General features: G+C 35.6%; 1 protein-coding gene across 4 annotated transcripts in view; it reads right to left on the reverse strand.

Moving 5' to 3' along the window:
- The window catches only part of ATP9B (ATPase phospholipid transporting 9B (putative)), a 157,477-nt gene that overhangs the window by 5,317 nt on the left and 135,124 nt on the right, over window positions 1-17,036 (reverse strand). For 3 of the 4 annotated variants that reach the window (XM_027662752.1, XM_027662751.1, XM_027662749.1), the window contains exons 16-28: window positions 15,940-16,101; window positions 14,444-14,536; window positions 13,203-13,286; window positions 12,478-12,648; window positions 9,912-10,010; window positions 7,288-7,377; window positions 6,674-6,818; window positions 6,287-6,351; window positions 5,679-5,834; window positions 5,461-5,525; window positions 4,200-4,308; window positions 1,432-1,489; window positions 532-735 (exon numbers count right to left, since the gene is read on the reverse strand). In XM_027662752.1, coding sequence (XP_027518553.1) covers window positions 532-735; window positions 1,432-1,489; window positions 4,200-4,308; window positions 5,461-5,525; window positions 5,679-5,834; window positions 6,287-6,351; window positions 6,674-6,818; window positions 7,288-7,377; window positions 9,912-10,010; window positions 12,478-12,648; window positions 13,203-13,286; window positions 14,444-14,536; window positions 15,940-16,101 — 1,501 coding nt within the window. The remainder of the gene's footprint in view (window positions 1-531; window positions 736-1,431; window positions 1,490-4,199; window positions 4,309-5,460; window positions 5,526-5,678; window positions 5,835-6,286; window positions 6,352-6,673; window positions 6,819-7,287; window positions 7,378-9,911; window positions 10,011-12,477; window positions 12,649-13,202; window positions 13,287-14,443; window positions 14,537-15,939; window positions 16,102-17,036) is intronic. The other variant, XM_027662750.1, reaches the window with a different exon arrangement.

A 17,036-nucleotide genomic window follows, 5' to 3' on the forward strand; every position in this document is an offset into this window, starting at 1 on the left:
TAATATAAGTTTAGTATAATTATGAAACAGTGATTCTTATATAAGGTATCTATCCTAGTAGCCTGTTGCCTCACTCTCTAGCAATATTTCAGCTATTTTAACCTTGTCAGTTAGATCTAATGAGGTCCACTTGGTCTGGCATATAAAATAATGCACCAATTCAGTGAAAGATCTTGATTTTTTTAAATAATCATATATATATTCAGTAGTGCAAATCTCAAAGCCAATTTAAGGTATGCAGTTTGGACTGTCAATATTGGATCAAGGATGGAAAAGGCACGAGTGGTTTGAGTAAAGTTCATCATCTAGATAAATAATACTAACAGGAATAGAGGTTGTCAAATTCTAGAAGAAAAGGGTAAGAGAGAATTTAACCCAACATTAATTAGATCTAATTTAAACTCGGTCATATTTCTTACAATGAAAGCTGGATTTCAAAACATCATCTATTCTTAACTGAAAAAAAACACGAGAAAAATATATTAAAAATATAAACTGGTTCTTTGCTCAAATACTTCTATTATTACTCACCAAAATATTCATTTAGAAATGCAAGAGAGGCCACATAGCAGCCAAGACTGAGGAATTCAGCCACCACCATTAACCAGTGCCATGTTCGTATGGTCAGTGCAACCATCAAGAGCTCAGTCAGGATTAGGGCAGTGAAGGAAATGGCAACAACATGTACAAATTCAGATTCAAAAAGCAGCAGGGCTCCATACATCAGAATACCACCTAGGGAGGGTGGAAAGGCACACAAAGTTAACAATACGCTCTGCAACAAAATTTCACTGTACCAGTTTTCACAACTGCACACTGAACATTTGATTACTTATGAAAATATGCCCAGTAATTTTTTAAATAAGATAACAACATAGATCTTTCTAAAAGAAATGGGGGGTATTTACTGTACTTCGCGCATGTGAAATAAACCAACCAAAGTAAAGCCGTAAAGAAATAAAACTATTAGAAAATTAAACACCTTTTAGTGCAATATATCTGATAAACTGTTAATTAACCTCATTTTGTCAAGTGCTGCAAATAAATGAGATATTGTTGAAAGTGTAATTACTTTTAACTGATTACATAATTCAGATTTCTTCAATAGTACTTCTGTCATTCCATGAAAGAAAACTACTGTGTAAATACATGCAATGTGATAAGCACTCATTAAAATTTTTCTGGATTAGCATTTAATTAAAAACATGTCCTTTTTTAGGTGACATGCATCAATAAAAATACCAATTCATGCTGTGTTTTGAATAGGTCTGGCACACCAGAGGAATATCGATTTACGAGATAAATAGAAAGCAATATATATAACTGTTGATGAAATGTTAAGCTTTGGGAATTCAACCTGCAGCTGAAAAACAATATTGCTAATAGCAGACAAAAAATTCTCAGTTCAGTAAAGTCAGGACTCTCTCCTACCTTGGTAAATACTGATTAAAACCCAGATGAGGAAGGTCTTAAATGACAAAGATCTTCCCTAAGGGAAACACATGAGAGGACAGTTAAACACGACTTTAAAAAAGTAATTCTACTCAGATCATATATTTTTAATACTTAAGTAGAGAGACATTTGATAAGTAAAGTAAGCAGTATTTGAAGTGATATAGGCTACAAAGCTTCTAACTGTTTTTATGATTCTTCATTACAAACTTGTATAGAAATTGCACAAAGTCTAAATTTGGGATTAAGAGAGCTAAGGCCTTAGACAGAAGGGATATTTTAGCTTGCAATACACTGGCTGGTTTTCAGAAGGATAAATATAGTTAAATTAGTCTCTTTTTTTTTTAAAATGTTTTTGTGTCTGTTTTGTAAAATGCAGTCTTCAGAAAAACAACAGCATTGTGTACCTACTGACCCAATCCTCAAGATAAACTGTTACTAGTAACTTTTAAATGTGGCATAAACTGCCCATTTGCATTCACAGAATGAGTCCTTCAAGTTTTCAGCAAGTAACTATTACCAAATAAATCTGAAATATTCTCGTGATTGTGAATATTTTAGATTAAAACATATGTACAATCAAAGAATAAATGCTGTACATGTGACATAACTCTTGCATTCTGCGATGGTACTGTTGAAATATATTAGAACTGCAGAGTTGAAAGATACACATTTTAAAGAATAAAATGACAAACAAAGCAGCCATTTTGCCACAAAAGAAGTGATCAATCTAGAACAGACAAGAATCAGCACTTTACAAAGAAATGTGCTTGACTCCTGTAGCAAGTGATGAGCTGACTATTACTTCAGTGGAGGCTAAAACAGATTCTTGGATAGATAAGAGTTCATGGCAAGGTGCTAAGGATATTTTCATAGGTCTCTATATAGTCTTGAATGTTAGTGACAGGCTGAATGTATGGGAAAAAACACAACACAAAGAAACATCAGATTTTTTTTCTCCTGTGAGTGTCTACTCATTTTCCTTTGAGTACTGGACACCACCATTGCCTCCAACCACAGCTCCTAATTAGCAAGATTCGTGAAATATGAATGAGCTTGAGTTTTGATTCACCTTTATGGATCTAGAAGGGGTAGGTCATTCCTGAGCTTCTATGGAATGCTGCACAACAGGCTGTAAATCACTTTCAGATCAAAGCAGAGAGTACTTACTTGTACTTCCTTTCAAAATTTCATCAGCTTTCCTAACCTCCACAGAAGCCACAGAAACAGTAATACTGAGTCATCGTGTCCTCTGGGGTACGTGATTACACCTGTCTCTCTGAACCTCACTAATTTTCTCTTCTTGCACTGAAGCAAGTGTGTTAATGCTATTACCTTCTATTCTTCTAAAAATCTAAAAATTTTCATCACTAGCATATCTAAGAAAATAAACCAATTCCTAGGAATAAAATTATAGTCCATGTCAATATATGTTCGAATAACAGTAGCATTGATAGAACATTATGAGTCCTTAATTTGAAAGGCGATGTGCAGAAATAAGTAGGTTTCACAGCGTCATGACTAAGGCAGCATGATCATAAACTGTTCTAATAAACACAATAAGATTAACTTGTAATAGTGAAGTCAAACGTAGCATGTAACTCTTTGTACTACACATCCATAATCATTCACTGATCATCATCTGCCCCATACAATGGACTGAACCTTCACTTCCTCCAGATTATCTTTTTTTCCTCCTGAAGATAATTATTTGTGTTCTACTTACTAATTATTCCTAGATGTACAACATCAGCTGGGAAAGTCAGCGATTCAGCATCTCTGAGAATTGTCACTTAAGCTTAAACAAAAAACCCTCATCTGTTTATTCATCTGCCCATCCTGGGCATTTTCCAAGTACAAGTTAACTTCTGTTTTTGGAAATAAGATGCTTCTACATTCCATCAACAGGTTTCCACAGGCAAGCTTACAACTGTCTTTAGCAGGTGAAAGCCATGCTTCTTAGAGATTAATCACGGGCTGCAATCTCAAAAACTTTAAAGATTCTCAAGAGGAGAAAGAGAGAATCACGATCTCCAAGAGATGAGAAAATATTATCCCAGACTAACATAGTTAATACTTAATTTAGTACAGTTAAAAGACAAAGACTGAAAAGTTTGGACTCACTTCAGCTATAATCTGCTTCTGAATTTTTAGAAACATCTTTGAAGAATATACTATCCCTAAAAAGACTGTCTGCTTCTGCCTTGGATCATAACTTTTTTAGCTGACAATCTTGACTGTTTGCAGATACGTGCAAACACACAGAAAGCAGTAGATTACAGATGATGCAGTTCAGACATATCAGTGTTGTGAAACATGACATTAATATCTATTATTTAAAGGAAGACAGTTTTTGCCGAGGTCAGTAGTAATTTCTGGGTGTTAAAGAAAAAATAAATCAATTAATCTATGAGGATTTCCTTAAAAAGGAAAGAAGAGCTGTGAAAATGTAAGCATAAATAACTCCACATCAGGGACTTTGGGGCCAGACTGAAAGCAGGTTATATAGCAACAGACCTTCACATTTGAATTATTTCAGTCCAACCATTGGTGACTTAACAAATGTAATGATAAAACTGACTAGAACATTTAGTACCATGGATTATTTTCACAGTACACACAACACTGCATTAGTTGTGAAATCTGTCTTGCTTGGAATACCTTAAGAAAATGATTGTAAGAATTCTCAGTTTTGCACATCGAGATTTCATCAGTTGTTCATATCTGAGCACTGAGGATGTTCATACCTTTGTGAGATCCTTATAAAGTTCTGGATATAGCAATGCCATTTCTGGTTTCACATCCTGATCCAATACTAGAGAGAAGACTGGAAACATAGTATATATGGTTGCATATCTAGGTGAAAGGAAAGATCATAAATTAACACTTTTGTATGATATAATTTTAAACTGATTTGCTGAGTTCAATTATTCTTTTTATGTAAGTGAAATTAAACTGGTTCTTTTTTCCAGTACTTAGGCAGCTTACCAATACAGCTTTCACACACAGCCTGCTCTGTGCTTCTGGGAGCTGTCAGTTGTGAGACTTTACAGAGGTTTTATACACTCAAAACCAGCAAATACATTTCTTTCTTCTAACACCCAAGCTTATCACCTGTTACCATATTCCCTGTGCACTTGCACTTCGGACAACTAGTTCAAAGACTGGACATTTAAATTCACCTACAGATGGGCGCGTGAAAACTGAAGAAAAAACAACCACTGTATTCTGGACATCATGGTAAAGGTAGGTGGATGAATAAAAGTTTTAACACCTCTGTATTTGGATTTTATTATGCACATGTCAGATGTATACTTTTGTATGTACTTTCCTGGAACTTAGCACAACTATATACAAATATTTTAGCGAGGTCTACTGCTTGCCTCTGCAAAGTCTGGTATAATCAGACCATGATTTGACTATGATCTAAGTTACTGTTGACTTAAGCTGTTATTGTTTACAAGGCGTATAAAAGAAAGCCCTTAAGTCAGAAGGGAGAGAGAACAGGGACAAACCTGAATATATGCATACCTCTCAGCTGTATGACTTGGGAAACCATATTGCCAAACCAGCTTCTGCAACAAGACCAAGATGCTCCTAATCCTACATACATTCACCTGAAAGGAAATCTATGTGGCAGACCTGGGTACTGCACTCTCAGAGGAAATTTCATAGTAGCTTCAGCTCCATTTTAAACAGAAAAATCTGTCTCACTGAGGTTTGTACAGCAATCCATGTCACAGCTGAAACTGCTGTGGGAGATTTCCTATTGTTTTCACCCCATATGTGAAAAAGGTTCTATATTTGTCTAAGACTATGCTGATACCTCTCTCCAGAGATTTGATAATGACTCCTCCCTCATATAGTACATATCCAACCTACTTTGACCTTTTTTTGTAGGCTCATTCCAGGTTTTGGCAGTATATCAATGATAAATGGATGATGTTATTTAACAAGTTAGTCTGCTCTATTTATTACCAGATATCACAACTGTTGCTTTTGACTTACCCTACCATTAAGAATCCTTGGTACAAGGGAACAGATGCAAAATAGAAGACTGATGAAAATACAGCCTACAAAAAGCAGATAATTATATGTATTTAATATAATTCTATATACAAAACAATATAATATAGAAAAACCCCCAATATTGGTTGATTAAGATTTTGTGACATTTCAAAGACCGACGCTGTTTTTAACTATTCAGAAAACAAAGTTTTAAATACCTGCATAGTTGAAATAATAAGGCCTCTGTGCATGACAAATTGACCAAGTGCTGCTGATCTTTTGTAACTGTTTCGACCGTGTACCATCAGCAGCCTACCTATGTGTTTAAACTGTGTGATAGAAAAGTCAGCTGCTAGGGAAGCTTGTTTTCCCTCCTAGAACAAACAAAAAATATTCCAAATATGAAACCCAGTGTAAAAGATGCACTTCAAATTTCTAAATTCTAAGCAATAATTAATTTGAAAAGATAAGTTTGCTCCTGCTTTGAAAAATATCCCTGCAATAAGACAAAATAAAGAACAAATTTTGTGCATATTCTAAGATGCAGGGTCAGTAACAAGTAAGTTTAATTGCCTCTCCTGCTTCTATCAGGTAAATGCTACACAGAAATAACTATTGTGTTTTCTGCTTTTCTTGCTTTTTGTATTTAAAAAGATAAAGCAGAGAACACAGGAGCTAAGCAAATACTAAAGACTAAGCATTCTTATCTTACAGTATACTTTAATTAGAAATGATCAATTCAATACTGTTTAAGAATAAAGCTTCTAATCATATGTTACTATACTGCTATGTGGCACACATTTGGCAGTGAAACTGTTAATATTACCTTGCCTTCAATTCCAATTCCACAGTCTGCTGCTTGGATCATGCTGACATCATTTCCTCCATCACCTGGAAAATGTCACTGCAATATTCAGTTCTTCAGAGGTTTTACTCTCCTGGTCTTACATTATTTTAGAAACCTCTTACATACCTTTAAATTCTTACAATTAATCTATGCCTTACGATTAATTACTTTAGCAATCGAGACCTTATCCTGCAGAATAGAGAAGATAACCACACCTTTCTCATGGAATGGTTTTTTGTGCCACAACTACACAATACCTGGCTGTTGGTAAAGAAGTCTCGTTTTATATCAACTATTTCTCAATGGTGCCATCTACTGCTTAAATTTATTACAGATTTTAGCTACGAGGATTGTGTCGATAGTTACCTATTGCACACGTGCGTTTTCCAGTGTGGTGCTGCAACAGTTTCACAATATGAGCTTTTTGGGTGGGAGAACAACGGCAGCACACCACAGCAGGACACTGGCAAGACAGCTCTACAAATTCGTGCTCATAATACTTCAGACAAACCTAAGAAAAAAAGACACTTGCATTTATTTACAATTAAATATTACTACATGTAGTCCAACACAAAAAACATAGTATAAAGGGGTTTTTTTATGAAGTTTTGCCTGCACAACATTCAGTTGGGGGAAAAAAAAAAAGGTAGATTCTACTGGCAGTGGCTTTATTAGTTTTAAAATCAAAGAGAATGTCAGTTTGAGAGCCAACACACTCTGAGGTGAAGAGAACAGACAATACTAAGGCACACTGCATACAAATTTAATTCTGTTACTGTACAGGAGACCAGAAAACCAGTAACATTTGCCAAACTAGAACATATATCCTCTAAACAGCATTCGGAGATAAACAAAAGTATCTCTAAAGACATATTAAAAGTATGCGCAAATACTGGAAAAAAAGCATGAAGACACCAGCACCTTACTTTCTGAACATAAGTATACAAATTAACATAATCTGACAGAAACCAAGTTCTTACCTCAAGTGAGTCCCCAGATATCACCAAGGCACAGTCATGCTTCCTCCTAAAGGCATTTAGTTCTAAGTGAGCCTCTCCTCGAGTGGTAACCTTCAATAAAAAACACTCATTTTAAAAGATTTTGTTATATTCTTAAAAAAACCCTTACTAAACAAATCAGGCTTTGAGAACTCATAGCCTTGGTTCAAGTGTTTTATCCCAGTGCAAGTCCAACATCCATGAGATGCTACTACAAGCCTCAGATCTTATGGAGTGAAAAAGCAATCCTCAAACACGGAAAATCTATGTAGTCAGGTTAACTGTTTCCCCACAAGAAGTTCACAAGGGCTAAAAATAATAATAAATTAATGACATTAAAATCTCTGATTTTTGAGCTGGCCTGAGTCTTTCAATGCTGGCAGGGCTAGAGAAAAATGGACAAAAATTCCAAGCAAATCTCAATTTTTAACCAGTAAAATACGTTCTTAGAATAACACAACATGTTATGTCTATTAATTGTTCCTTCAGTTTGGGTAAGGAGGGATAGATTTCAATAGAGATGTTCATTAGTACTAATCCCTTTGCATGACTATGCAGGGAAGATCAAGTGGTATGATACAAAATAATTAGATCACAGATTTTTTTGTTTACATAATTATTGTTTCAGAAAGGCCCAGCTGTGAAATACAAAAATGGTCAAAGGTTACCAAATCGGTTTTGGAAGGTTTTGAGCTAGAACACAGAACATGAAAAATTTAAATTATAACCAGATTTTGACAAGGCTGGCAGATTTGGGGTGTTTTGTTTTGTTTGTTTGCTTGCTTTCTTTTCTGTTTTGTTTTTGTTTGGTTTTCTTTTGGTTTTTTTTTCTCCAGTAAATATCAATGTATTTTGGAGCTACCATGCAAGACAATGTTTCAAGCAGAGAATAAAATACTAGCTCTGATTGTACTTCTAATTTTGCCTCCATTAGCGCTTTGATTAAATAACTTTTTAGATATATGAATCTTAATTACACTGAATGTGAAGTTTTGTCTTTGGCCCACTACTACCCGGAGTCAGATGCACTCCAAAGACCCTTCTCCCTTCGTATGGGCTCTACTACCCATAAAATCTGAATTACATTAAAAAGCCCCTGCAAACAGAAAACCCTATACACATACCGCAATTCAGAATTTTTTCCCTCTTTGTCACAATTAAACATGTAAAGAGAAAGCTATTTGTCTGCCAGCTGTTAGGATTGTGTTGGCCCAGTATAATCTTTCTGCATTGCAGAGATTAAGAGATGTCAGCACTTGCACACACTGCTGAGCAGTAATTACCCTCTCTGTTCTACATTTCACCTAACAGAATGCTTTTTTTCATTTGTAAATACCTCTAGAACAATATATCAGGTAATTTCATTACAAAATGAGGAAGCTGAGATTCCTAAGAATAGAAAGGAAGAGCATTAAAACAAAATGCAACTTTTTGGGAAGCCAGTAGCAAATATTTTTTTAATTTCTAATTTATAACTAAAATAGAAGTGTTAAGAATGCTTGGTATTTTCTTACATTAATCTAGTAGTTATTTCTTTGCAACAAATACAGCCACAGAAATAATCCTGTATAAATTCATTTTGTAACTAATTTAAAACTTTGCATACTCTCACACAGTTTTATGCTGATCTCTTATTACCAGTCGAGGTAATGAAAATAAAAATCTGACTCAACTAAATAGATTTTGTTCAGGAAGACTTAATTTGTGGTGTTACAACATGGAAAGGTCAACAAAAATTGATGTAAAGTTTTATCAGAAGCATTAATAATTTAATTGCAAATAGTAGTCTGCAGGGCCTAATTTGCCATTCTGATGCTTCAGAAAAAACTACATTTACATGTAAATTATATTCATAGAATTATTTCTGTAGGTGCAAGTGGTTCATTTAGAGCAAACACAGACATATTATGTCTGATCACACAGCATCAATCAGCGTCTGAAAAATCTATTTTTGTTTGGCTTCAGTAGAGTTGATGTTATGCAAATAAAATGTACAGAAAAAGATTCAGTTTACTTTTCTAACAATTACTTAAACAGTCTGTTAATAAAATGCACATATATATAATGATATTAAAAAAAATCAAATTTTCTCATACCAATTTGAACTAAGTCTTTACAGAGGATGTTGGCATGACAGTTTAATTCAGGATTAATTCTGCTTGAGTCTAAAGAGTTCTGATAATGAAAATCCTAGAATAAGCAAGGATGTAATTTAGATAGCCTAAATGCCTGGACACTCTTTCTTAGTGGCTCAGCATCTCACAGAGACCTCACATCATCATTATTTAGAGGTATCTTACTATGTCCATTGTGTAAGTGAAGACTGTAAAACGCATGTTGAACCCAAATATGGATGGCTACAAATGTATCAACATGGCTGCAGGATATCAACAAATCTAGAAACAAGCACCCTTAAACTGAAGCAATGCTTTGTAATTCTGCAGCCTTGAATAACAACCTAAGTACTACCCTCTTGACCGTTATTATGACATTCAGTGCAATAACCCAACAACTTTCAACAACCAGACAACCACTGATCAAATAAAGCAATATTGTTATTACCTGTCCTTTGACGAACCACCAAAAAGTTGGAACTATATACTTACAGGTCTGAAAATGTGAATATCTTGAGTTCTAGATACTAAGTGAGAACTTTTCGCAATACAAGTTGCTGTCTCCAGTTTATCTCCTGTTAACATCCATATCTGCAAAATAACATAAAAGTTTACTTCTTTGGCCACTGATGTGTCTGTTTTCCAAATACAAAATGACATCTCTCTCCAACCTTTTTCTGACACCTTTCTGGATTAGAATATCTGAGAAAATATACTGATACAGGCATTTTTAAGTGAAATTAACACACAGTTTTTACCACAATAACATGGAAAACAGAAAAGAACTGTCTTTACTTCAAGCAGCTCTATTACCCTTCCCTTCTCACGAAGGCCAATGTTTCCAGGTATAAGACAAGGTGAAACTCTGGGGAAACCCACTGGTATAGCTGAACAGCTGGGAAAGCATAAAAATCTTTCCTTATGGCCCTGATACTACCTTGATTAGAAAAGTGAGGATGCAGATGACTTTTGTCAGCAAAATGATGTGACACAACAGTCTGTGACCCTGGTGGTCATGTATCAGAAAGCAGCAGCCAAAGAATGAAACAAACAGCATATCTGAAAGAAGAGCTACAGTCCCAACACTCCACAGAAATCCTTCCCACTGACCATGAAGAACTGGGAGGAAGGCAGTAAAGCTTAAGGTACCTTGAGGGTTCATAGGTTCTTAAAGTGTGACAGCTCGCTCAGCCCCTTAACACCAAGGATGTTGAAGGACATCTGATGTGTTTCCAGTCTACTATAAGACTGATTATAATTCCTGTTCTGTACCTATTCCAAGTAGGATATACCTAATAGTCAGAAGTGACCACACATAGAGGTAATATCAAAAGTAAATGTGAAAATACTATGTGAAGTACTAATATCAAAGTACTTAGTAAATACTGTGTATATAAGTATATTGTACTAAAAAGAATTTTGATGCAATCGTAAGGGTTGAATCCATCCATACATTTTTCTAATTGTGCACATCACTGCATTACGAGTTAATGAAAGCCTTTGGGTAACAGGGATTAATTAAAAACAGAATAACAAAACAGAATACATGGGAAGGGTCTCTGAAGATTATCTAGTCCAACTCCTCTGCTCAAGTCAGGATCAACTACAGAAGGCTGCTCAGCACTATGTCAAGACCATTTTTACCATCCCTAAGGATGAAAACTCCAAAAGGTCTCTGGGAGAATTGCTCCAGTGTTTGAACACACTCCCAGGAAACAATTTTCTTCCTGTATTCAAGCGGGACTTTATTTCAGTTTGCATCCATTGCTTCCTGTGCTTTCACTGTGCACCACTGGAAAAAGCCTGGCTCTGTCCTCTTTGCACTCTACCTTAAGGTATTTACAGACATGAATAAGATCCTCCTGAGCCTGCTGAACTTCACTCTCTCATACCACTGTGGATGGGCCAAGGCTGTCTCCTCAACCAACTTCCACATCTCTGACTAATTCCTCTTTTTTTGTTAGAAAGAGGACAAACAGAACATCTCCTCTTGCTGAGTCCTCAGTCACCTGTGTCAGGAAATTATTGTTATTGCACTCCAAAATTCTCCTGGTTTGCTTGTGCCCTCCTGTGCTACCCTTCCAGCAGATATTGGAGGGGCTGAAGTCCAGCACAAGGACCAGAATATGAAAACGAGAGGCTTCTTCCACTTGTCTGAAGGCAGCCTCTTCTAGCACTTCAGGCAGTCTGTAGTGCACTCTCACCATAATGTTGTCCACATTGGTCTGCCCACTAATTCTAACATAAATTCTCAACTGCCTCATCATTTGTCCCAAGGCAGAGCTCCATGCATTGCTGCTCCTCAATCTCATGAAGGGAGATTTCCCATGCTTATTGCAAAGCAAAGTAACTTACTCTCCTTTTCAAGTTGAAGTACCCCATTTTCTCTGACTCAGTTTAACCATTGGAAAATCAACTCACCTTTTTGGAGCAGAATTTGACACTTCAAGCAAAATGTATATAATCTTGCCCACTCCCCTAAGATATTGTTCATATCTTTATTTCAAACCCTCTCTCAAATAAATGTATTACTCCTAATATTCACCTAACAGGTGACTTGCAAAGCCAGCCTACGAACAAAGCACAGCACAAACTCTTGCGTCAGGCTTTTAACACCATCCCTTCAACATGATTTGAACAATTTCCAAGGGCAGTTCTGAATTCTAGTTCAAACAATTCACCTTTTGATCTTTGCCAAAACTTCTCGAGTGCCAAACCTGAAAACATTGCTGTCACACAAATCTTGTGCCAAACTCATGTAGTGTCAGCTGGGACATTATACTGTAGACAGTCAGGGGATAAATGAGTGAGACACACATACATCTATCTGTTGGTAGTTTTCCTGCGGAAGTAAGTTTAAGATTAATGAAACCTATGGGGGACAAGGGAACTTTGCACACACTACCTTGTTTGTTTCTGCTAGTTCATGCCCAGAATGTGCTTAAGACTTGACATATTTCTTACTTTGAAAGAATCTGAATATAGACAAATATAATTTATGTCTTAATAAAAAAAGTTAATAAATGAACCTGTTATGTCAGTGGTATGCATTTAGTACCTTTATTCCAGCATTCCTTAGCATCTCTAGAGTTGGTCTAACATCTGCTTGCAGCTGATCTTCTACTCCAGTGAGACACAGCAATTCCATTTCTCGCTCCAAACTCTCTACAACAGCAGCAACCTTCAGGTTTCTGTCATGTATGCTTAACTTTGCTTGGTTATATCGACTCTGTTTGCACAAATACAAAACCACTTAAGAGTTTGCTATGACTCATAAAGTACACATTCAGTCTACCACTCATAGACAGAATGGGTTCATTAGGCTAAACGGTTGACTTTAAATATCTTTAATGAAGAACAAGACTAAAAGAACTATTTTACACCACATCCAACGTTATACATGGTTTTTCTGACAAATCACCTCAAGAGAATGCCTTCTGAAGAATTATTAAGGATTAGGCATCGCAGCATCTAAAAAGAAAAGGTCTTATCTTTGAGAACGAGTAGATTTTTTAAGTCATGCTGTAGCTACAGAAGTAACATTACACTGGCTTCTGGGGAAACACTGTACAGTCTCATAATAAAGCAAAACAATATCCTACGTATGACTGAAGAACCATCGCTAATGATGACAAAGTCTTTAACAGGCTTTGGGCCATACCTCAATTATCTATATTTTAAATATGAATAATCTTTTTTGCAACCTTAAAAAAATAAAAAAGAGGAATGTTCCTCTCGAAGTACTTAAATATGGTACAACAAAAGATCATTGTCCTGTCATACCTCAAAATCTTGATACTGTTCTTCAGTAAGTGATTTTTTGGCAACAACCAGTGTACGCAGTCCTTCTCGTGCCATATTACCACACTAAAGGGACAAAACCACAGAGGTGTTATGTAAATATTCAGTCACATGTACGTGTTTTATTCTATTTGCTAACAGGGTATATCTGTACTATAACTTTATGGGTTTTGTTAGACTATTAAAATACTTTGGAGAAGCCACAAACAGAATAAAAAGCAATTATACTTCAGGTACTCCAAATGGAGTGGTATGCTATTGGTAAGCCAATTAGATTTCCTCTCCTAGCTTAAAGAAAATGTCTTTTAGGTTGAAGCTTTAAAATAAATTAAAACTACTTTTAAGGCACATAGCAGAGCTACATTTCTTTTTCCACTGAACGTACCTCTTATCAGAAAAACATCTACACATTAAAACCAGCCATGTCTTAATGAAAAACAAGGCTCTTCAGTGCAAACATTTATTGATTTGACCTCATAAAGCTAAATAAATTAAACAAGTATTTTACAATTAATTGTGCATCATTATCGCCAGAAGTAATTTTTATGACATTTTGCTAGGTCTTGAGGGAGTTTAATTTATTCATGTCCCCGAATAAATCAAACTGCCCTGCAGCAGATATTGATTCATATTGCCAATACCATTATGAACATACATGGTGTAATCATTGTATTAACATACTGTCTGTATGTAGGGTCAAAAATAAGATGACTGCTGGTACCTACTAGAGCCACACAGCGAAAAATATTAATCAGCTTTGAAATTCAGTCACTATTTTATTTCAAATTTGATAGATGTGGAAAAAAAAATTTTCAGTTTGGATGCAACCCTTATTAAACTCTAATTCATAATCATACCTCTCTGCAGATTTTGATCAAACAAGGGCATTTCAGGATAAATAGATTTAGCAGAATACTTCTCAGAAGTAATTAGGGTTTATGGGAAAGGTCAGTCAATGAAAAACAACTTTCCTTGTTTTAAGTAGGAACATGTTCTGCTATGACTACCAGCTCTGCTTTTCCTGTGGGTTATTCAAGAACTGGAAATAATTCTAATCCCTTAAAACCCATTCAGGATATGCGTAACTGAACTTCAAAAATCCATTACTTCATTGACTCAGATTTTCCTTTAAACATATTCTAATAATATCTGAGTTTTCTATTTTAGATTTTTAGTTTTTACCTAACGTTAACGTTTTTAAATTTTGATTTTTTTTTTCTTACCTCTTCTTCCAACCAATCATTGTACTGTACAATAGTGGACATGGCAACGTCTGCACCCTTCATGTAAAATGTAATTTCTCCCGAAGATTCATCCTAAAATTTTATAAAAGAAATGGGGGGTGGGCGGGGTGGGGGAAGGGAAGAATATCTGTTTATACAGTCAAAACAATTATAAATCAAGAATTTAATTGTCTTCTGAAGTACTCAATAGATTGCCATTTATAAAAGATGAAGTACCTTGCCAAGAAGTGGGTAAGTTTTATTACTTGATGTTACTACATCAAGTGTCTACAATGACATCTCTGATTCCATCAAGATGCATATCTCCTACTTTCCATGTAAGAGGATCAGTTCTAACTGAAGTCAACATGCATAACGGATTCTCAGTGTCCCTAAACTAAATTTTAAAATATCACTATTATGTCCCCTCTAGCTATTATTTTGTTTCTTTGGTGGCAAACACCATCTAACCCAAACCAGAAAAAGCTCTGTATCTTTGAGATACCTAGGTAATTAAAAATTTACAAATATCCTAGTGTAAATGCTTGTTACAGATGTTTTAATGATGCAACATTCATTGCAGATTCAGTGAATCCACACATAGGCAAATATAATCTAAATTAGGAGCTTCTGAGTCTGATCTGCAAGCTTCTTAGAACATCTGTGAACATGTTACTGTTAAGCAGGCTCCTAATGCCAACCTCATGTAATGTAATAAAGACTTGCCAAGGTCTCTCCAGACCTGACCATGCACACATTCTGCCTGAAGTATCCTCGCCTAAGGCTGATGGTATGCCTGGCTTGGCATCACAGGAAGATAAAAAAAATTGGATGAGTGTGACACCTGTTTAACTGGGACTTGGTACTGACCTAACCATCTAACAATGTTGTCTGAAGCTGTGTTTCACTGAAGGTATGTAGTAGTGTGGATGGCATAACATTCTCCAAGGTTTAAAATTCCCTTTTAAGAACAGTGTTGTGGCTTCCTTTCATCTGAGGTTTTAATGACTGTTACTGTGCTCCCAACTAAGCACCTCATAAGGCAACTAAGCCCAAATCTTGTAAATCTTAGGCCTGTGGTGTGTATTCATGCCAGTTCAGACACCAGTACTGGGTCTTGAAAAGCAGCAGCACCAGTAGTACAGAAGATGGTAACTCCTGTTGTAAGATAGTCCAGTTGTTAATTCATCCACTGAAGAAGCAATGTATTTTGTGTGAAAGGAACAAACGAAAATTAAAATGAAAGGCTTAAAGGCAACTTCCAGCCTCAGAGGCCAAGTATGAAGTAGTGAAATGAACATTCTCCCACGTAAGAGACTCTTCTACAATTGCTTGCCTAGTATTTCATGTGTACCTGGTGTCAAAGGTAAACTTCCCATTTGAAAATCCTATGAAATGCATTCCCTGAAAGATGGAGTTGCTATTAAATTCTATAAGAATAAACATCCAGTAACACTATTTTTTGAAAAAATCCAACCCCAAACCCCCAAAATTACCCTAACTATGATGCCCATGCGCTTGCTCTCAGAAGTGAAGGGGAAGATCTGCAGGATATAGTACGTCAGGATGTGTCCACCAGGGGTCTTCAGCTGCATTGAGGTCAGATCCCTGTTAACCAGAGTAAGACCCACACTCTCTGTCCACTGCACCAGAGCTACCTAAAGAAAGAAAAAAAAAAAAAGGAAAAAAGAGACATGTTTCAGTGTGAAAGGTCTATTATACTGTTATATAAATTAGTCTAAAGCCAAACAACTGTTGCTAGGGTAAAAGTCTAAACTCTTCCAAGAATCTAGGGAAAAAAAGTGAATAGCAGCAGACTGAGTACAAAATCTTAATACATCAAATGACTTATTTTCCTTGAGAAAGCTTACAGAATTTCTTACAAAGAATATAAAAGCTTATTTGAACTTATTACTGAAAATTAGATATCTAGAATATATTATTCAGAAAGAACAGTTCTAATAAAAACCCCACATACATTCAACAATACACCAATGACATCCAGTAGAAATTATGCAAAACCAGAATACAATTTCTGTACAAACACCACCACTATGTAAGTAAAAGATTTTGGGAGTATTTCCATTATAAAATATTTTATTACATCTATAATTACATGCAAGTTGAGACAATGTAATATGTAAGAAATAAATAAGCAAAGGACCTTATTTTTAGCTTACTTTGCTCACTTGCATCATTTCATTACTTTGTTTCAACAACAGTATGAGCTCTTACCACACCAAATCAGATGGAAACCAGGCTTACAATACTGCATCCCACAAACACACATGTGAAAGTCCCTTCCATAAACCCAGAAATGTTGCATTATACAGTAATCACTATTAGCTACCACTACATGGCATCTTAAATGCATGCAGTAGAGATTTACCTTTTTTTTCCTACAATTTTGCTGCTTTGAAGTGCATACAGCTTCTGCATTTTTTTATGTTATGCTTTAAATATCTATCACCACCACTGTGTGATTTATTCCTTCAAAAAGTTAATACTTCAGGCACTGATAGTTTATATACAAGTCATATTCCATATCTAAATGGGAAGCTTCTGAAAAGAAAAATTCTCCTCAATCTAATTT

Source organism: Corapipo altera, unplaced genomic scaffold, assembly GCF_003945725.1.
Source record: "Corapipo altera isolate COAL_440 unplaced genomic scaffold, ASM394572v1 359, whole genome shotgun sequence".
In the NCBI taxonomy this organism is placed as follows: Eukaryota; Metazoa; Chordata; class Aves; order Passeriformes; family Pipridae; genus Corapipo; species Corapipo altera.